Raw genomic sequence first — 22415 nt, 5'->3', positions numbered from 1 at the left:
TAGCAGCTTGCAAGTTTCACACATAGAGGGAGAGAAACAGTACCAAAAACCAAGAGACCTCTTAATTAGTAATACCCTGGAATTTAAACTATGGGGAATCAAACTCATTTGTGATTTTAATACAGAACTTCTTTAATATGATCCAACACTTGAATAGAGACTGGGAGTGGCTAAGTCATTATGCAAGGTAACCTATTTCCCCTTGTTTTGTTCCCCCCCCCCCAGACATTCTTGTTAAACCCTGGATTTGTGCTGGAAATGGCCCACCTTGATTATCATGCACATTGTAAGGAGAGTGATCACTTTAGATAAGCTATTACCAGCAGGAGAGTGGGGTGGGGGAAGAGAAACCTTTTGTAGTGGTAAACACCCATTTTTTCATGGTTTGTGTGTATAAAAAGATCTTCTGTACTTTCCATAGTATGCATCCGATGAAGTGAGCTGTAGCTCACGAAAGCTTATGCTCAAATAAATTGATTTGTCTCTAAGGTGCCACAAGTACTCCTTTTCTCTTTGAAAGCTGCTAAGTGAGGTATTTGCACTATGCATCTTCACTTTCCATGCTAGCTACCTGGAGGTGTCGTTACCTGGAGGTGTCGTCATCATACGGAAATGTCTTGGTAACAGAGTGGAATACACTTCAATAAACTCAAGCAGGGATTTAAAAGGTATGTCACCTTTCAGATGTCCCTCATGACAGATATCGCTCACTTTAGACCCAGGTTTTCCTCTTTCCAACACAACGCTGCTGTTCTCTCTCTGGTTAGTACATTGTTACTATCAGAAATGTTGGCTCTTGAAAGGGAAGTTTACTGAAAATGTAGGGCACACTAAAGAAAGGAAACCTTATCACTTCCACTCCCTCTGCTGCCAATCCTTTGCTCCTAGTGTCCCCCCGTTTGGGGTGTCTGTACCACATTTCATAAGGGCAAGGCCTAGGAGTCGGAAGGGTCAGTATGTGTTCGTTAAATACGCGTGCTGCATTCTACTCTGACCCAGAGGCGGATTAGGAGTTTGTGGGACCCTGGGTCAGAGTAAGTGGAAGCCCCTCCCCACCCCTTTCACCTGCAGTCCCTCCCGCTCCCCCTCCTGGTGCTCCTGCCAGAGAAATGGGATTTGGGGCATGGGGCTTGCCCTGCCCTGCCTTGCCTGCCCGGGGCTCCTGACGGGGAGTGGGGTCGGGGCACGGGGTCTTGCTCCACTCCCCGACAGGAGCGCCGGGTGGAGTGGGTCAGGGCATGGGGGAGCCCATTTTTCCAGGGGCCCCCCAATTGGCTGAGGCCCCTGGGCATGGGCCCCATTGGCCCAGTGGCTAATCCAACACTGCTCTGACCTATTTTGTGACTGGATTCCAGCTACACGGAAATAGCCCCAAGTAACTGGTTCATGATGGCAGAGACCTGGTTTCCCCACAGACTGGCAATGCTCGGGGGCTAGAGAAGTTCACAGGGAAGTAGAGGAAGCGTTTCTAGAAACAGGCTGGTCTTTCCCAGCTTGCAGCATCTGTGTTTATTATACCCAATATTCTTGGGAAAGAAGAACGTACCCAATACCAAAGGAGGTTAGTATATTACCACCTTGCCCTTTTTTAGCTCCCCTACACCAAAAGGGTCACAAAGTACTTCATCAACGTTCAACAACTAAGCTTCATGGCACGGAGGGGCAGCATTATTCCAATTTCACAGATATTTGCTTGCTCCTTTTGCACAGAGAAGAAATTACATCAGAAGAGAGCGTGAAGCATGTGTTAGTCACTGCATGTGACAGTCACACATACACACTATCCTCGTCCGTCTGGCCACACTGTGACTCACACAGCCAGCAGGCGTAAAGCCTTCTCAGAAATGAAGAGCTTTAAAAAGCTCCAGAGGAACCATTTAGAAAAAACCCAACGTTTTCTAGAATATAATTGTATTCCTGGTGGTTTCAAAGCTCACTGCAAGTCACGAAACAACTTGCATCAGAGGTCTGCAAGCTGAACTGGTGTAGAACTAACTCCATGCAGCTTGTGCACACTTAGCTGCAGAGTCTAGCTTTTCAAAGCCTCTCTCTCTCTCTCGGAGCTGAGAGCCCCTTGGCTCGTTGAGTTTCAAAGCCTCCTTCCGCTAGCCACAGACCCGAGAATGGAAAGTACGTTGTAATAAGAGTGGGAGGGGCTCTCTGAGGCTCTACATAAGAATAGCCAATCCTACAGCACTCTGACCTCCTGAAAGGAGAATTAAAGAGCCGTTTCTCTCCCCCTTTACAGTTTTTCCTTAGTGATTAACTGATTTATTTTTGCCTCAGAAGATTTCAGGGTGGGAGGTTAAATGATTACACTTGCGCTGACTCAGCATTAGGATAACTGTAGCTCCTAATAATTTATTGCTCTGGTCTTCTTCAGAGGGCTTTGGAAGCAGATTCCCTTAGAAAAGTGAGCTCTCCACCCCAGTTTATTGTGGGTTACGGTTTGTTTACAGAGGACGTTAATCCTGCTGGTGTGACAGATACACCTTTAGCTTCCTCCACCTAAGAGCTCAACTTGTAAAATGTGAAGAATCAATAAAATAAATGAATGTGTAAAACATTTACGATTCTGCATGGACCTGCCTTTCAAGCTACATGGCTCTATGGGGAGACAGGGACTAAGGAAACAGAACTTTTCCCAGCACCAGGAAATCCTGCTACAGCTTCTTGCCCTTAGTGCTGCCGCTAGCAATGCATACAACTTTCAAGTGATTTTGCCACCTTCACCAGTAAGAGGCAGCAGACGGTGATGCCCGGGGACGTGTGATCTAGTAGCTAGAGCTGGGGTCTGAGAATGAACAGGGAGAGTCAGCTGAGAAAGTGGTAAGAACACCAGACAGTCATATACCACCAGGGTGGGGAAAAGGGAAAGAAATCAATCCACGACAGTATCACTTCAGCAAAAGGACACAGTCGATTCATCTCTGTATGACAACTTGCCTGGTTTCCCTGTTCCGCCTCCAGGCAGAGATCTGAAATGGCAGGTCTTGTTTTGCCTAATCTGCCATAGTGCATACTCACTTTCCCCAACATTTTAGTATTAAAATGCTTCTTTGAACATTGCCTCTGGCTGTTCCCTCTGATCAAAGATGCATTGGAAACCAAGATGATGCATTTACAACTTCAAAGATGGATGTGGGAATTGGCTGGAGGTCACCCTCTGTCACATTTCAGTGCTCATGAAAACAAGGGTCCAATAGCACTGGTTTGAGCCTGGCCTAGGGCAAGCAGAGACTGCGCCCAACTCTGCCAACACACTCCAACCCTGACTCAGAGCACATCATCCCCTGTGCTCCTCCACTCCTGGGTCTCCCGCTCCAGGAGTGTGTATGTGGAGCTCTAGAAACCCCTGAGACAAACTCTTTCAGTGAAATGTCCCTGGTGCACTGGATACCATATGGAAAATTTTCAAGCTGCCACTTTTTTTTTTTTTTAATACAGAGGACTAAATTTCTCTTCCTACTTTCCAGCAGAATTTCACAGCATGCGTCTCTCCCTGTCTGAGGTGGTCAGCATGTGAAAATCAACGTAAACTTAGCAACCATTTGGAGCATGACAGAAGTCCACAGAAGCGAACAGGAAGTTGTTTAAGAAGGGTGAAAATGGCAGAGGTTGCATTAGCCCCTGCATCTTCAAGAAGCTCTGATATGCAGTGCTCAGCACCTCTCATTTGAAGAACAGCACACCTGTGGGGAAGGGATGCCATATATATTTGCATTTCTAAGTCACAGTTTCAATAAGAAACAGCTTGTAGTGCAGCTGTTAACAAAGCATACAACTTTCAAGTGACTTTGCCACCTTCCGTTCAGATACAGGTCAATGGTTCTGAGGCTGTCAAAATACCTAGATCTGCTACCTTTGCTGCGATAGAAGCCGTAGCACTGAGCTTAATGTTTCAGCTTGAATACCTCTTAACACACCTCCCAAAGTGACACACACTGTCTTGCATACAAGCCAACCTCATGCCATCAGAAACTTTGAACAATGCTTTATACACGTTTAATTCCAAAGCACTTCCCAGATAGATTGCCTGAAATGCAGTCACATGTGGGATTGAGGATAACAGTGCAGAAGAGAACATTTTTCTGGCCACAAACACTAGGACAAAGTTCTGTTCTCACAAAAAGTACTTGGTATTTTATACTGTCAGTACACAGCAGACAGGTCCTGTGGTTGGAAAAGTATCATCCAAAAGTTCTACACATATTGAGCTGCATGGAACTAAATTTTCCTGTCTCACAAGCATGAAGGGCTAAATTGACTCAAATGAAATTTTAACCTGGCCTTCCAGAGAGAAATTTCAAACCTGAGGCTTCGATTACAAAACCATCCCATCCAGGATACACACCCCCAATCTCTCTCACACCCACATCCTCTTTTTAAGCATTGTAGGAAGAAAGTATCAGGCAGAAGAAGTTGAACAGAAATGATTTCTTCAAAGGAAATACTTTGTATGCACAAAACACAGACTGAAACACAGCCTTTGATGAGACATGTTAATACGGATTACTTTTCCATCTCAACATCAGTGGCACCATAGAATGAGGAATTCCGTTACAGATGGGAGCAACGACGGGATCCCAATGCCGAGAACATGCTACCGTCTCTTGGCTTGTCCTTTTCTAGTGGCCTCCTCTCAGTTACTGGTTGATGGGATGTAATAGCAACTGCTCCTCCAGTTCTGCTGAGTTTGCTTGCGCCCGTGACATCCTGTCCCGCACTCTCTTCACTGTAACACGAGACATAACAATGGTGGCCCTTAGTTAGTAGGGAGATGACAAAGGTAAGGAAGAGGGTATTGAGCCGGTCCTAGGGCTATTGCAGGTTTACATAAAACTAAAAAAATTCTATTTGAGGCATTTTTGAAGTGCTGTAAACCTCCCCATCCCACTCCCTTTAGGCCAGCAGTTGGAGACCAACCAAAGATGGAACAGTGAAAGGGTCGGGTTAATCCTGATGGGGCTCCTACACAAGACCTGGCAGATTAAGCAAACAATATATTTTCACTGAAAGGAACAAATCTCTGTTTTCAGTGTAGGGCTCCTTAACCATGCACAGGTATGCTGCACCACAGCTCAAGACAGGAGGTGGGGAAGGGGGATGGGACTGTATCCACTTGAAAGTACAGAGGATGTTCAGGCAAGTAGAATGTGATTCTACAAGTTAGAATTTGGCCACGATGCCAAGGTTAACACCCTGACTCTTGCTGAATGTGCCCTGGGACCTTTAACACCACACTGGGGCTGGACCTTAGTTCTGCATTTCCCATAAAAGGAAACACCTGGGCCATTGGTTTAGTTTGGACCTGAAGGCACTTAACTGAATCCTCAACAGTGTTTATTGCAGAACATTATTTTTCTTAAGGCGTCCTCCATTCAAGTACGGAACAGACCCAAGCTTACTTGGATTGTGCGCGCTGACCAGATCACAAATGAAGGTGCGATGGCTGCAAGACACTTGATAGACAGCAGTTTCACAGGGTGTATTGGGGGTGAGGGCAAACCCACCTGAAATTTCTGGCACACAGAGTCCACCAAAGAGATAACAGGCAAAGTGCACAAAGCATTTGCCCAGCAGGTAGTAGAAAAGGGGCTGACATCCTCTGCTCAGCCCTGGGATGTTTTACCTAGGGATTCTATTTCCAAGTCTCTGGAGTTCCCAGGATCCTCCTTGATGACTCCCAGCTCCTTTTCCCAGTTGGCCCAGTTAATCTCCTCCACTCTGGAGACAGAAAATAGAACAATTTCCCCCATCAGCCAGTAGACAAGGAGGCACTGGGGCAAAACATACTGACCATACAGCTGCGTACCAAGGCTGCATCTGTGGCATCCCAGTGACATCCATTCCGATGGAAGGCGGTCTTATCGCCATAGCACTAATGGCTTGGCGGCACCATCAGCTGCGGCTGTACCACAAAAGGCTTTGTTGCCCAGGGCGTTCTCATTGAGCTAGTACGCCCTGTGGAGCGCGCTAGTTCTGTATCTTCCTCTCTGCTGTGAACAGTGCCGGTGTTTAAATAACACCCCAGTGCCTGGAAGCGGGGGGGGGGGGACACTTAACTAAAGGAGTTTTCCCACAGCAAAGTCTCTACGCATGGAATGACACAATGCAATTCAGAAGGTCCTGGTGTCATTATCGGAGCACTCCAGATTCGGCTCCCCCTGTCGAATGAGGATAAGGGATGTTCCAGGTCCCAGGCTCCCGCTTTACACGAACAGAGGGAGCGCTGCCACTTCGTGGCTCACTTAGCACATTGCAGAGGGGTTAGCAGCAGCGTTCACACAGCCAGAAAACTGAGGGTGGGGTGACATTAGTGCTCTTCCCACAGCTGGTCTAGCACTGGGACAGCTCCCCCATTGGTACCACCAGTGGAAGCGCAAGTGCAGATGAGATGCCAGCATTAGCGCAAGACGACAAGCAAAACGCCTGAGGCTTGACTACACCACAGCATCCAGCATTGCGAACATCAGTGGAAACAGTACAGTACTAGCGTAGGCAAGGCCAGGGGGCATTTGATTTGGTAATTCCACTGCAACTGACAAACCACTCAGACTGAGTCCAGCGGCTTTCCTTTCAGGATCCAGCTTGCAGGTCAAAGGGCCCCATTCCAGGAGAAAGGGGCCGTGGAAGAGAGAAGGACAGTCTCCTGGCTGTAACACAAGGCAGTAGACATCTAGCACTACATGATGCCTAGATACAAAAGGTGATGGGGGAGCATGAGAAATGCACCAATGGATACTCGATTATCTAGGAGTGAGCAGGGTAATGTCTTGATTTCCCCCCACCCCCATCTCTCATACACACACACACACACACAGATCGGTGAGGGGGGGGGCAGAATCCCTTACTCTCACAGATCTTGGAAGACAGACCAGTCTTCGCTTACAGACAGCCCCCCAACCTGAAGCAAATACTCACCAGCAACCACACAACAAAAACACTAACCCAGGAACCTATCCTTGCAACAAAACCCGATGCCAACTCTGTCCACATATTTATTCAAATGACACCATCATAGGACCTAATCACATTAGCCACACCATCAGGGGTTCGTTCACCTCCAGATCTACCAATGTGATATATGCCATCATGTGCCAGCAATGCCCCTCTGCCATGTACATTGGCCAAACCGGACAGTCTCTAAGTAAAAGAATAAATGGACACAAATCTGACATCAGGAATCATAATATTCAAAAACGGGTAGGAGAACACTTCAACCTCTGTGGCCACTCAGTAAAAGATTTAAGGGTGGCAATTTTGCAACAGAAAAACTTCAAAAACAGACTCCAAGGAGAAACTGCTGAGCTTGAATTAATATGCAAACTAGATACCATTAACTTGGGTTTGAATAGAGACTGGGAGTGACTGGGTCATTACACATACTGAATCTATTTCTTTAAGTTAAGTATCCTCACACCTTCTTGTCAACTGTCTAAATGGGCCATCTTGATTATCACTATAAAAGTTCCTTCTCCTGCCGATAATAGCTCATCTTAACTAATTAGCCTCTCAGTTTGTATGGTAACTTCCAACTTATCTGTGTGTATATTACTATATGTTCCATTCTATGCATCCGATGAAGTGAGCTGTAGCTCACAAAAGCTTATGCTCAAATAAATTGGTTAGTCTCTAAGGTGCCACAAGTACTCCTTTTCTTTTTGCGAATACAGACTAACACGGCTGCTACTCTGAAACCTAGATAATTGAGTGTCCATAGGTGCATTTCTCATTCATATACATACATATATATACACATACACACAGACATGAACAAACCAGGCTCCCCCATTCACACACAAGACCAACACACAGATACAGAATTCAGAATATGGGCAGCTGCCTCCACTTTCTATCTTACCTGAAACACCATCTCTCATCTTTCTTATCATCAAGGCTCACAGACAAGAAGCAGCCAGATCTCTGCCTTCTTCTTGGGCACCACAGCCAGGACTTCTCTATTTCCAGAATGGAAATGGCTCTCTGAGGATACAAGTCCGTGTTAGAGAAGAACTGGTGCAGCCAAAACCCAGTCGCTGAGCTAGCCTAAGTTCCAATCAAGTCTTCCCCATCCACCAAGTGTCGTGACTGGGAAAGGCACTTTTGTGAATGTTCCTTGGCTCTGTTACTGCTGTCAGGACATACCCTAAAGTCTCCTAGGCCTGTGGGCTTAAGAAATTACTCTAAACTCTGTAATTTTCTAGATAGAGCAAAAGAGAGGACTGGGTTGCCATCAGTTTAAAAGGGGATTTTGGACTCTGACAGATCCTGTAGTTCTCTCTAGCTCCCAGACTGACTAAGCACAGCCTAGCATCACCTTACAAGTCATGGGTGGAGCTGCTAACTGCATTAGAAATTCCTCCAAACTGGGGTAAGCCAACAGAAGGTATAAAACACAGACAAATCTTCACAGAGCCCCACATACGAGAACAGAAACATCTCAAGTAACAAAGGAATGACACCTGCAAAAGGGTTAAACATCTGTCTCCTAACATGGTTTTGCTCCCAGGGTATGCTCAACGAATGAAAGTATTGTGATGCTGTCGGGGTTTTATCCAGTCTTTTATTGTCACTCAATCTGCGAGGAGAGCTTTCTTGCATGGAGCCTCTGGAAGACCAGAATCAGCTCTCCCAGGTTGAGGAGTTGGAATAAATCTCCCAATAAACTCAGCTGTTAATTTCCTCAACAAGCACCACAGCGCAGCGTCACTTCGTCTTCTCTCCCAGAGGCAGGGAAGTGACAAAGAAGCACTTAAAATGTACAGTCCCACCCAGTAAGGAGGTCACAGTCTTTACAAGTAGATCTGGAAGGCACATATCTCAGCACTTTAGATACTAAGGTGATGGGTACTATAGAAACGTGGAGAGAGAAAAATCTCATTACACTTTTACTACTTTAAATAAAACTTTAGAGCTCGATGAAAACGTGCGTCAAATCTGATATCCCAGTGCATGCACAGCGGGAGAGAATTTGTTGCAAATGGCTCTCTCAGGCCCACATTTAGCACATAATATGTTATGAGGCCTATATTAGAGACCAGGTGAGTGGTGCAATGGACATACCTGCAGCTTCCAGACACTCTTGCTGTAACCAGAGACACTGGTGACAGTCTCGCTCATCAGGGCGATCAGCATGTTGAGCAGGAGGATGTAGGTCAGGATCACAAACAGCAGCAGCAGCAGCAGGACAAAGTATTTGAATTTCACTTGCTCCTGGAACTCCAGGTCCCCCATGCCGATGGTGAACTTGAAGAGCTCCAAGGAGGTGCTCAGCAACCCACTGTACACAACGTGGCCTTTATCGCCATCCTCTTGGGTAACAGACTTGTTCTGGGAAGTTGGAGGAGCATGCCCTGTGAGGGTGACCAGAGCTGTAACGAAAGCAGAACAATGAATCTTTCCTGGCAAGTCTCCTCCTGGCAGGTCTGCCTGTAACACGGTGCTGAGTCAATCCTCACCTGCTGCAAAGCCAAAGAGGAAGATCACATAAACCATGAGGAAACGCAGCAGGTCCCTCAGGATGGTCTGGAGACAGAGCAAAAGGCAGCGTTATTAATCACCAGTAACTTCACATGATATTTTTACAGCACAAAATTACCAGGACAACAGGAAACTAGCGCACCTATCAAATAATGATATTTGGCTCTGCACCAGTTCCAGCAACATTAACTCATTAATCCCCACAGTCCCTCGCAAGGGAGGCAGGTCAGGAAGTATTATTACTCCCATTCAATAGATGAGGATGTGATACAGAGGCCCACTGGTGGTTCACTGCTCCGAGTCACCAACTCCTATTAGGCCTGACAAACTCAGTACACCTAACTCGTTGCTGTCATTGTATTTATCTATAAAGAATGTTGTGTGAGGTACCAAAGGAAAGCTTAGGTCATAGTGGTCACCATAAGCATTGAGAGATGCAAGTACGGGTGTTATTTTAAAAGTTGTATGTATATATGGAAAATATTTTTAGAATCTGTGTTCCAGGCAGGGTTGATAAGCAGCTTTCACCAGACCTATCCGCCCTGTCTCTCATGTAAATTAAGCATTTTTAAACCAACACACAGGAAGTGCTATTTGCATATGAAGTCAACAAGTTGACTGGTGGGGGGAGGGAGTGAAACAAACATGGGAGAGCACACAGGAATCTGAGCACCAGGGGTTTTCCTGCCTCTCGAAACGATAACAAACTTTGGAGAAAAAAAAAGGACATTTTGTGATCTATTTCACTGAGGAACATCCTTGGCGGAGGGGGGTGGATCACAACAACCTGGATCCTGAATTGAATGAAGATCAGCAAGCTTGCATAAGGCTCTGCATGAGGGCGAGAAATGTTTTGAGATACAGGAGAGTAGCCTGTCAAGGTTATGATTAGTCTCTTAGATTCATGTCATGCTTCTGTTTTATTATAACCATCTGTTTCCATAATTCTTGGTCACTTGAATCTGTGATTCTCTGTTCTTTGAAAATACGCTTTTGCTCTTTTTATTATAAATTCAACTCAGGGCTGTGAACTGCTACAACACATCTGGCTACGCCAGCCCTCCCTCCCTCTCTCTTTTTCACTCCCCCGTTCCCTCCCCATTGCTGATGTACCTCATCTCTGATATGGAGGATCCCCTGCTTCTCCAATCCTGAGCAGCACACACAAATCTGCTTATGTGCCTCAATCCAGACTTTCCAATGCTAGGAAACATCTCCTGAACAGACTCGCACTCTGTGTTTTGTGTTGTGCTTTGTTTATTGGAGGGGGAGGGAGGGTTGTGACAGGCAGGCAAATGTCAGCTACTGTGGGGGACCAGGATGAGTCCCAACAAACTCATTTTTTCTTGTCACCTGAGCCAATATTTGAAAACCTGCTGCAAACTGAGCCAGTGGTCTGCCCCATGCAGCATCCACCTCCGCCGAGAGAATACATTTACTCAAACGGGATGGAATTTCAGTGTCCACAGCCTAAGTATTAGCTCCTTTCATGTTTCTGATGGTCCTGACAGAAGAACAGTAACTGCAGCATTTGGACAATGCCTGATATCCCTGACCATCTCTTACAGGCTGTTTCTCCATACTGACCTTCTGTATCATGACACAATAGATCCCAGTCCACTGGAAGCCCCGAGTGTAGTAGAGCATGTTCACCCATCCCAGCAGTAAGGAGAATACCATCATGGGTACATAGTCTTCTGAACCCACAATATACAGGACAGCTGAAAGCAGCAGCGAGATTGCCTGGAGCAAGCTGGGGGAAGGGGAGGGAACAATCATAGTCACACAGTGAGCTGAAAGTCTGAATGCCAAATCCTTTTTGTGCCACACTGGGCACAGCCAGCTGCATCTTGCAAGGTTGCCCAATGGGGTATAAAGTGGCAGCTGATCAGATCCTGTAGTTATAGGTGAGTTAGTATCTAAATCCATCTGTAACATACTTTCTGCACAAGTATATTGCAGATTCATTAGACATTAGTGAAGTTCACATTATGGAAAATCGCAGATATACTGGGCCTGACTCATCTCTTTTCCACCAGATACATTTACATACACCAGGCCTGATTTCAGTGGAGTTACACGTGTATAACTGGTGTAAAAATGGAGAGAATCAGACCCATCACATATAGAAATATACACACACACGAAAATTATAAAGTCTCTTCCCCTTAACAAAAACACCTCACTCTCATATAGCGATCTTCAACCATTGATCTCAATGTGCTTTACAAACGGAGGTCAGTGTATTATCCCATTTTACAGACTGGGAAACTGAGGCACAGGAAGATGAAGTGACTTGCCCAAGGCCATGACTTCAATGGGAACCACTGGTGGAGCCAGAAATGGACCCCAAGTCTCCTGAATCCCAGTCCAGTGCTCTATCCACTAGGCCACATGGCCAAATCTCAGTCACTAAATGAGCAATTCCACATATGAGTTCATGTTATTATCATCTGTATTACAGTAGCACCTTGATGCCCCAATCAAGGGTCAAGGCCCTATTGCACCAGGCACAGTACAGATGAAAAAAAAAGGGAAAGACCTAGAGAGCTCACAATCTAGGGTTATGACAAGAGGCAACCAGTGGAAGAAACAAGCAAAGAGTTGGTTGGAAAGATGACATAACAGCAGAACAAGCATGCTGTGTGAGAGAATGGGTCATTTCTGCTCACCACCTGCCTAGCTACCTCTTGCCAGTTCAGTTGCCTCTTAACAGCTGTTTGATTTTATATTAACTTTCATTTCCCACAACCTAAAGAACGTACAGAAAGACCTCAATGCAGCCATCGGAGAACACGTTCTTCAGGTTCCGCCACCTCCTCGAAAAGTACAGACCCTATCAGAAAAGGGAGAAATCAACAGGGACAGTTCCTTAACGCAGCAAGACACATCTGAGTCCAGTCCCTGCTGGGATAATCTACTGCACAGCGAATGGTTTCTTCATAGCCCTTTTATTTATACCGTTTGCTCCAATGATAGAAAAATTCAGACCATCCCTCTTCAGGGACGGAAAAGGGCTCCTGGTAACACAGAGCCAATAAAGAAATAGTAACGGAGCCACAGATCTTGTATATGTCTTTTTAATATAGTCTATCCAATCATTAATGTACATTTACTATTGTATAACATAAAACCCGTCTTGTGACCTTTTACGTTGTGCCCATCTTACTAATCCTCCCTTTGTGTCATCCTTTGCTTGCTATATCCTGCTTATATTGCAAGCACCTGATGGCAGGAACCTCTCCTTCCATTTATCTGTGAAGCTTTGTGCATATTTAGGATATTATGGAAATAAATAAGAGTGGTGTACCAATGCCATGGGGGTGGTTGTTTTATTTCAGAGCAGATAAGTTAGATATCTTTGTACCTGAGCAATTATGAGATAAAAGCCTCCCAGGAAAACAACGATCTGTCCAGTGAGCTGCAGGAAGCTGATAGCTGTGAACTCTGTAGGAAACAGAGACTGCAAGATAAAAACAAGAATGTGAAGACAGCAGTGGGAGCTGTAGCCACCCAAAGCCCTTTAAACCCCTTAAACTACAGCCCCAGCATTCAAGCTCACTCCACCCCATCCAAGTAAGCCAGCCCTACCTGTAACTGCAGGGGACGATGGTAGGCAAGGACCGTGAAGATGGCCATGAATATAAAATAAGAGAAAAAACTTAAGTAAAATCTCCTGGCAGCAAATGAGTCCCATTTGTGCTGGAGCAGTTTGTTCAGCGGCTCCAAAACCACCATCTTGTATCGATTCTAGGGTGAAAGGAAGAAAAAATAACACGTCATCAGGGATCCAGAATCACCATAAAGCCTTCTTCATCCAGTGTTGGAATTCAGAGGCCAGAAGCCCTGCATGTCTCTTTCATCGGACCTCTCAGCATGAAAGGACGTTGGCATCCTATTGGACTTGGATACTGCCTGAGTCCTATAGCCCTGTACTTGGAGAGACCCAGGCTGAGTCACTGCTCCACATCAGGGAACAGAATATAAAGGTCCCAAACTCCTTCCTTATTGCAGATTAGCAACAAAGCTGAAGGGGTTTAATAACATTAACCATATATGTAAATTCCTCATCATTAAAAATGAACAAATTCACACATTTCCCCCCCTAAAACAGAACAATCTGAAATGCCAAATTAATCTACATGATTTACATAATTTATGGTAACACTATAAAAAACTGGACAAAGCCATTCTATATTTGATTTTAAATAAGTCTTCAGGACTCACTGGTGTGTCACTGCTCTCAGCAAGGATCTCCAGCACAGAGTTTTTCTCATAACTATCTACAGAGGACAAGTCATAGAGAGATACATGGACGGGTCCATAGCTCCATTCAGTGAACTTGCGAGACAGGTGCCGGTACTCTGGATCCTTGATCTCTCTTTGGAGAATGTGTCTGAAGATCTGAAGGGAAAGTTTATGTTTATTATACTAATTATACATTAGAATGTAAAATGAAATTCCAGCATACCTGAGTTGTCTTCAAGCCTGTAACCTGCTGCCTGCATACACTTTGCAGGTATGTTCTTGGTCACATATATGATCCGGCCAAGAACTTGAGGCAAACTAAGAACAGCTTCTAAAAGTTCAGTCAAAGGAGTAACAACTCTCAACCCAGCCCAGGAGCTCCCAGCTGTGATCACATCAGCACAGCTCCTAACAGGAGGGTCTGGAAGAGGGTTTTTTCATGCCTCCTGCAGTGGCACTGCTGGAGAGTCTCATGTGCAGTAACGTAGGATGCACGTACATCAGACCCAGCCTCTAGGCAGAGGACTCACTCCACTGTCCTCACTATTTCTAGCCATGCCCAGAGAACCACTCTCATTGCGTTTACCTCTACTTTGCCCTCCTTGGCAGCCAGTTTCAGTGGCGTTAACCCAGCCCAGTTCACTATCTCCTCGAGCTTCTCTGCTGGGTTAATCTTCGTGCCTGCCTTTAAGATCTCATCATACATCTTGCTCACTAACTCAGTGTTCTGCTCGGTGTCATCTGCGATCATCACCAGGGCATGGAGAACCGTGTTGCCCAGGGAATCCTGTTTCTGGAGTCTGGCTTTCTGGTAGGGGTTATCAAGGAGGTATTTTATCACATCAAGCTGGTTGGTGCAAGCAGCCAAGGAGAGGGGAAGTTCACCTGGAGAGACGGAGGCAGGGTTTTGGAAAAAAAAAAAAAAAAAAAGTAGTTTGAGGAGGAACATTTATATCTTACTCTGCAGAGTCTTGTTACTGTAACAGTGGTGGGCTTTTTGTGGCTGAATCTCTGTATTCAGGCTTGGATGTTTTGTAGTTAATTGGTACAGAAAAACAATCCCTCGCTACTTCTGGAAGCAGCTAGACCACTTTGCCAGACTCAGATTTTGGCAGCACCCCGTCAGCATCCACTCCCTCCATCTATTTTTGGGCTTAGTCCACACATGTGGGGGGTCTGAAGCAGTCCCATGTCCCTCGAGAGGGACAAGTGCACACAGCTGAACGGCAGGAGGCAAGCACCGACTGGTGCAGAGGAGAGCTCAGTCTGGTGAAGAGGTCTAGCGCCCTTAGTAGGACGGGGCACCCAGGGTTATGGGATGGAGGAGATTACACCAAATGCGTGGAGGGGCAAACCCAGGATGGGACAGTGTCTCCACATACTGCAGGGTTCCCAGATAGCAAGCCGGAGCCTGCAATGCTGGCTTACCAAAATAAAAACACACTCCTTCTTTCTTCTTCCTGAAGAATTCGCCATGGGCTCTGGCATGGACATCGGCTCCATTCTCTACCAGCAGTTTCACTAAATCTAGGTGCCTCTTCTCTATGGCAATGTGGAGTGCAGTCTGACCTAAGGAAACAGGTTTTGCAGTCAGAGCTTGTTGTGATGGTGCCATGGACAGATGGAGCAGGAAAGGCCTTTCCAGAAAACCCCACCAACGTATCAAATCACCACCAGCAATACTGTCAATACGGTGAAATAATCATGGACTCCCAGACATACTGTGTGCAGGGAACTGGTGGCAAATGCTGACTTTGCAATTTGGACACTGAGCATGTGAGCTGTCAGACACAAACTCCCCCAAGACTATGAGGAGCTGAACAGTGTAATTTCTCTTAGAGTTACGATAAGATCTCAGATCTGACCCATGACCTCAAGACCACGAAGCAGTAATAATGATCTAGAAAGATAAAGGTAATATACGTGCACACAGAGGTATGTTTCTTTTGAATATTTGCTATTAAAAGGATAAATCCACTTAGCAGAACTCATTCATTTCTTAAATGTAACTTGTTTTCACTGAATAATACTATGTAATCTTTTTGCTTCTCCAAAGCACTTTACAAACCTTAACAACAGAACCTCACCATAATCCTGTGTAAATAAGCCAGTATTACCCCCATTTCTCAGATGAGAGAACTGAGGCACAGAGCGGTTAAGTGAATTGCTCAAGGCCAGAGAAGTAGGTATCAGAGATGGAATTAGAACTCAGAAATGCCCAGCTCCCTTTCTGTGTCCAGGCCATCAGTATACCCATTCCACAAACGAAGAACTCCAACATCCTATCAATTATGCATCTATCCATTTCCTGTTATTTTCCATAGATGCTGCCTTGCTAATTGTTGACTTCAAAGTCAGACACACAGTGCTGGAGAACCCTTACCTGCATAGTAACTATTGGTGCATGCAGCATTGACAAGTGGCCTTGGAGTCTCAGTCTTCTGGTCTATTTCTAGCAACAGTGGGATAGTGGCATTTGTCCCATCTTTTAAATTCAGCAGGGCTTTCATTAAGCAGGTCTTACCTGTCTTGGCATCTGGTAGAGAGAGAGACAGCATGGAGCGGGGCATAATTGTGTTTTGTACATGACTGCACCATCAGTTTCGTCTTGCCCAGAACTTAACTGTCAATGTAGCATTAAATACATTAAATTAAAAATCCCTTTCTCACGGTATTTCCAGCCTGCACTAGAAGCAAAGAGCTTAAAAAAAACCATATTGCTTAGCACTTTACATCCCCAGATCTCAAAGTGCTTTGCACACAGGCGGGTAAAAGTATTATTAGCTTAATTTCACACATGGAGGAAGTCAGACACGGAAAAAGGAAGTGATCTGCCTGACACAAAGCCAGTGGCACAGCGGGGAGCAGCACCCAGACCCGTGCTCGAGCCCTAGACCACACAAACTCTTGTTTGTGGCTGCAAGAGGTTCAGAGTCCAAACTTTTGATTTGGTGGAAGGGTGTATTGTGGGCAGGGGGAGTTGTGAGCCTAGAGACTTTTGGTTTGGTGCTTATTCAAAGCGAGCAACAAACTCTTTGAGCTATGCAGGCCACTATCAAGGCATGCCTGTGTTAAATCACCAGAGTACTGAGCTTGTATCTACCTGTATATTCTGAATTGGAGAGAAATTTGGAGGTCCTGCTCAAGTAATCAAGCAAACCATGCAGCTCCGCCGGGTTACCCCTCAAGACAGCACCAAAGAGCCGATCTCTTTCAAAGCGATTTGGGTCCTTTTGGCTACTGGAGAAATGGGAAGAGTTAACCATGTTCTAGACACTCAACAAGAGAGTATGTACCAATCTCCCACGATGCAGGAGTGCCGTGGTTTCACTGCAAGAAGAGCAATGGGCACGGCAGTTTGCCAGAAGAAAGAATCAAACTCTTTCAGGTCAAAGAACAAAAAAAAAAAAGTTAACTCCCCCAACCCCTTGTTTTGTTTGTTTGTATTGGCCTCAGCACTTTCTGGTTCCAGACAGAGGTGCACACTCTGAGTGTGGGGGGAAGGGGTAGTATGTACCCCTCTCCATCTGTGTACCACCCCCCCTGGAAGAATGCAGGACTTGTGCATTTTCACTCTCTTGCAAAGTTTCTGGCACCAGCTTGAATTTCACTTGGTAATGGAAGGCTTCCCAAGGGCAGATCCCATAATTACTTACTTGCTGGAAAGTCCTGGTCGATAATTCAAGTTAATCTTGATTTTTGGATCAAAGTCACTGCTCTCTTTCTTGTAAGGAGTCTCCAGGGGTGGTGGTTCTTCCTTCCCTCCTTTGGCCCCTTTGCTTTCTCCCTGTTTACCATCTGCACTTTCCTGGATGCTGTCATCTGTTTCTAACACACCCATCAGCCTGTTCTGTGACAGGCCTGGCTTCCTGACCGTAGCGTTTGAGATATCCATGTCTGCTAGGACGATGCTTCAGATCATCAAAGGAGCTCCCAGTAAGAGTAGAGATCTGCAGAAGAGTGAGAATTCATTCGATATTGCAGCTGAATTAGACCTCCCACTTGCAGTCCATCCCTGTCCACCCTGCTCCCTCCTAGAAGTTCCCAAACCATCATCCAGGGATCTATGGTCTAGTACCCTCTGCCAAGCGAAACTTCGTTATTTACTTGTTGAACACCTAGAGTTTATTCAGTGCTGTGCAGACGCAGAAGGCAGCACAGTCATTGCCCCAAAGACTTTTACCATTCAAGGGCCTGTACCTGCAACTGTATCTATACAGGTGGGTCCCTTCAACGACCTGCTGATTTCAGTGGGACTCGGCCCAGGTCTATGAGCTTGCCTGCACCCATCAGACTGGAGGATCAAGTCCTTAAATAGTCTTTGGGGCAGGGAAATAACCAAAGAGTTGTAAAAGCAGGTTAGAGAATACAGACCAGCAGGGTGTGCTGAGCGGCGTGTCACATTTGGGAGATAACCTCACCTGCGATTGACAGATGGGGTCCTTAGATAAAATGTACTGTGTGGAATCCATTAGGACTCAGCAATAAAGGAGGGGGAGGAATATCAACATTTAGGACACGGACACCATTGTCCTTGTCTTAATGTACCCAGTACAGGCTAGCTATCAAATGGCCCAACAAGATAAGATTATTAACAACAGGCCTTCATTGGAAGAGAGCATTAGGTTTGCTCAAGTTCTTTGTCTGGAAGTAGGAAAGGGGGACATATTTGCAGGAGAAACTCATGCCTAACACACAGTATGTTCCTTGTGCACTGCTGCATCACATACTGGGGCATGAGTGTGTATGACCTAACATCTCCTCAAAGCTGTGGTGTGCTCCAGCCACTGCTATCCATATGCGCATGGGCTCTGACCCTCTGATCAACAACCTGGGCACATGCGCACACCATGTACAGCTGCTGTTCCGGTAAATATTGCTCTCCTGGCCTGAGCACAGTGCAGCCTCATCGCTCCCAGCCAGGGAGAATGAAGCAAGATCTGCTGTATAGCCATGCTGAGCACTAACCATTACAGTACCAGGCCAACCCACCCGAATCTAATATTTCTGGTATTCTTTTTCCATCATTTTGAGCCCTCTCTTTACAAATATCTGGTTAGATCTCAGACCCATCCGTGCAAGCTCTCACTGAACACACGCGAAAAGGATCCACTAGGGGAGGAGAAGACTGAAGGTTTGTTTACATGCAGTCTAAGAGAAGACAAGGAAACACCCACGACCAATTCAAGCTAAACATCCTTTATCAACAGTGCCTTATGCACATGCGCTGTCTGCAAAGAGTTAACAGTTCCTCAGGAATATCATGCTGCGGAGTTGGAAAGCCAGGCTCCCTATTCTATGTCAGGGCAGCATCAGAGGAACACAGTACAAGCACTGTGCTCTAGATTAGGATGCAGAGATGCTTATTTAGATCTAGGCAGTGTATGTTTACAAAGCAATTTTCATGTAGTTCACAGCAAGAGAAATCCAAAGGCACATGCAAAGAAAGTCTGTATTAACCATTTTATTTTAAGTTATAAGAAGGCTTCAGTCATGCAGGTTAGGCCCCATTCTATTGCCAAGAACCCCAATGCACACACAAACATATACCCCATAGTCCCCTGCACACCCTTCATGCCCTCCCCACAAACACTTACTGTGGCAGCCACAAAGCCTTCAGAAAGCTGTGTTTATTACTCATACCACACCCAGGTTGCGTTTTTGTGGCTTCTTGTTCCTGAATTCTCTTTCAGCTGCAGTTTCCATCCCTTCTTGGTGCTTTAAAGATGTACAGTCGTATTTACTCAGAAGGCATTTCAGGTTTTCTTTAAAAACAAAAGCAAAATGGGTCCTAAAAAAAGATCTTACAAGAAATACATCCCCCTTCTGGCTCCCTGGAGAATCCAGAGGGCATTCTTTGGTCCCCATCTGAGCTTTCCCCTGTGTATTCACCCCTTAGCAGGCTGCTAGTCAACTACCAAGCCACTCTGAATTGCACAGCACGAAGCAAGACCTGCAGTCAAATGAAAAGCACAGCACATATTCTGAGCTGGGGCTCCACCCAAGAAATGCTGCTGCTCTGATAGATGGGTCCCAGATAAGCTTTCAGACGCTGACCCCCCTTTAGTGTAAAGGCAAATGCCAGTGATCACTAGCGAAAGCGCAAAGGTTAAATGAAGATTTGAAAAAGCTCTTACCGAGAGGTAAGATTAATCTTACCCTGCAAAAGAAACTGTGCTCCTTTTAGCACTCACTACTGCATGCTGATAGTGAGAAAGAGCATCCTTAGGCGGAGATCCTGGCTGGTGCCTATGAGGAATCCAGGCTTCTTGTAGGGAGTAAATATTGATTCTGCACTGGCTAGCCACTCAGCGAATAACGGAAGAGCGGCAAAGCGCTTGAGCAGGAAGTGATTAGATGGATTTTGCAGTAAGAAAGAAACCCATATTAGAGAGCCAATGAGGGCAGTTATACTGGCAATGTCTGGCTCACTGGGTACATTGCAGGTTGCATGCTTAACCCCTGGTCACCCAGGCAGAGGCGGGGTAGAGTTTTGAGGCTGTCAACCACAGCAGGCTCAGGTCTGATGGGAGGTTGGTAAATTTTATCTCCACTCTTTCTGTAGCCAGTGGTTTTCCTCACGAGTATATCACAAGGCTCAGGGATCAGCCCCAAGATGAGCGAAGTTGTCACGGAAACGTCTACCAGCAGCCCACTTCCTAGGAGTGTCAGTTTTTCCGCACCCAGCTTCACATGCCCAAGCTGTGGCAAGGCTGAGATCAGAATGAAACAAGAACCAGCTTAACCACAATGTTAACAAGAAAGACCCACAGTATCAGCTGCACAACACGAGCCAGGGGATAGCACAAAGGCATCCCAGTTCTAAAGAGCTGGGCTCTGTTGCTCCACTTTTCAGCAGCACAGTTCAATGCCCCATTGCTCCCAGGAGATGCAGCACTGGACAAGACCCCTTGCAGATAGTCAGAGACCCCAACTCAATAATTTTTTATTGTTGTTAGCTGATGCTGTGTCTTTAAAGAAATTCTGATCTCATCTACATGCTCCTTCTTGATGGAGGACTAACTTGGGCGCATCATGATGGAGAGCAAGGTGCTGGGACAAACCCTAGTTCCCATTCCAAAGGTATGATACATAGGGAACACAGCTGCCACGCCACAGCAGTTACACTGCATGGCACTTACACTGTGGGTGAACCCAGGATTGGAACAGCTGGGGGTGCTGCAAAGCAGCAGTGAGGCGAGTTGGCAAAACTTAGAGAAGAGATTCCTAAAAACAAAATTAATGCACAGGTGAAGGACTTCATACTGATTGTTCATTTTCAGCTTCCTTCCTCTAATGCAGATGGGGAATTTTGTTCCATTCCTCTCTCCAACATGGTCTGCATCGCCTCATCCCAGCCAGACCTGAAGTGAAACTGCTGAGCTGCATATCCGAGATTAGGGTGGTAGATCCTGACAGTGGTCTTCTCTTTGTGGGCCATATCTTGCCCAGTCTGTGGGATAGTGGGGTCCTACTATGGGAAGGGAAATTCCATCAGCTGACATCTTATTAAGGGAACCTTTGGTGCAAGAATTGCCAGTGCAGCTGAATATGTGGTATGTGTAGCCTGATCAGCCCAGCAGTAAGTTCCCAACAATGGTATACTTCACATTCACCAGTCGCAGAGCACTTCAGCCAGTGCCCTGTGGTCTCTTGAGTTCTTTCTCCTCCTCCCCCCAGGAGATTCAAAGCCTCTGGATTTAGTGCAACCTCCTCTATTTTCAGCAGTGTCGATGCAGGATGACATTCAGAGCACTCCCCAACCACATCACCACACCGCTTAGCTGGGCCTACAACACTCTCGAGGCCCAATATCTTGAGTGGTCACTATATTCTGCATTGCCATGCAAGATACTGAACCCAGGGCTCAGGTTCTGATCTCTCATTACCCAACACTGCCAGAGGCCCAATCAAGTCTAAAGTAGTTCTCAGCTGGAAGGACTGCAGGCATGAGACAGCATAGGGGCAACTTGGCCATCCCCCAGGGAAACGTTCCAAGTTAGCATCTAGCTAGAATCTGCCTCTAACAGAAATCCTGTTAGAAGCCATAGTGCCACCCACCTGCTCAATGGTTCCGAATTAAATCATAAGCCAGTTTCTCAGATGCTTGTGTTAATCCCTGGGGAGAAACAGAGCTGGCTCTATAATGATGTAAAGCTATTTTTGCTTTCCTTTCCTGCTTAGTAGCTTCGACTGTGCCACAGATTCTAGTGAATGACAGAAATCCGGCACAGGCAGAGAGATGCAAACAGGGCTCAGTTCTCCTCTCTCTTTCACACCAACTTTACACTGGTTTAACTCCACTGGCTTTAGTAACATTACTTCTGATTTACACTGGTGTAAAAGTCCATAGAATCAGGCCCAGAATTTGAACTAGATCAGGTCCTTCTGGGTTGTTTTCCCAGGGCTACATATGAAATAGCCTCCCACCCCTATACTTTGTTGTGCCAAGGAATGGAACAAGTCCACAGAATTGCATTGCAAGATTTCTTCCTGTGAATCTGGCTTTAACAACATACACAACAGGAGAGAGAGCGCGCACAGGAATGCTGGGAAAGGAATCGCTACCACCTGTTGGGTCAGAACAGCAAAATACACAATGCCTCAAAGAAGCTGAGGAAGGACGGGGAAAATAGGAATTTTTGACACAGGATTTAGGAAGGACGGAATTCAAACACTGACTA

The 22415-nt window shown here is 45.9% G+C and overlaps 1 protein-coding gene across 35 annotated transcripts in view; it reads right to left on the bottom strand.

The window, feature by feature from the left end:
• Positions 1 to 3979: 3979 nt before the first annotated feature.
• LOC102934992 (transient receptor potential cation channel subfamily V member 2) overlaps positions 3980 to 22415 on the bottom strand; it is a 40939-nt gene continuing 22503 nt past the window's right edge. For 7 of the 35 annotated variants that reach the window (XM_037880152.2, XM_043531182.1, XM_037880155.2 and 4 more), the window contains 16 exons: positions 19329 to 19496; positions 17388 to 17681; positions 16835 to 16971; positions 16115 to 16267; positions 15160 to 15300; positions 14318 to 14616; positions 13711 to 13887; positions 13075 to 13233; positions 12851 to 12946; positions 12249 to 12319; positions 11071 to 11236; positions 9462 to 9528; positions 9067 to 9374; positions 7865 to 7986; positions 5633 to 5727; positions 3980 to 4735 (listed from right to left, as the gene is read on the bottom strand). In XM_037880152.2, coding sequence (XP_037736080.1) covers positions 4647 to 4735; positions 5633 to 5727; positions 7865 to 7986; positions 9067 to 9374; positions 9462 to 9528; positions 11071 to 11236; positions 12249 to 12319; positions 12851 to 12946; positions 13075 to 13233; positions 13711 to 13887; positions 14318 to 14616; positions 15160 to 15300; positions 16115 to 16267; positions 16835 to 16971; positions 17388 to 17626 — 2319 coding nt within the window. In that variant the 5' untranslated portion in view covers positions 17627 to 17681; positions 19329 to 19496 and the 3' untranslated portion in view covers positions 3980 to 4646. Of the gene's footprint in view, positions 4736 to 5632; positions 5728 to 5815; positions 6697 to 7864; positions 7987 to 8271; positions 8992 to 9066; positions 9375 to 9461; positions 9529 to 11070; positions 11237 to 12248; positions 12320 to 12850; positions 12947 to 13074; positions 13234 to 13710; positions 13888 to 14317; positions 14617 to 15159; positions 15301 to 16114; positions 16268 to 16834; positions 16972 to 17387; positions 17682 to 19328; positions 19497 to 19868; positions 20440 to 22415 lie in introns of those variants that run through there. The other 28 variants (XM_043531176.1, XM_043531177.1, XM_043531173.1 and 25 more) reach the window with 21 other exon arrangements.

Source organism: Chelonia mydas, chromosome 17, assembly GCF_015237465.2.
Source record: "Chelonia mydas isolate rCheMyd1 chromosome 17, rCheMyd1.pri.v2, whole genome shotgun sequence".
NCBI classification, from domain to species: Eukaryota; Metazoa; Chordata; order Testudines; family Cheloniidae; genus Chelonia; species Chelonia mydas.
The sequence above is the reverse complement of the archived record's forward strand: the minus strand, read 5'-3'. Positions and strand labels throughout refer to the sequence as shown.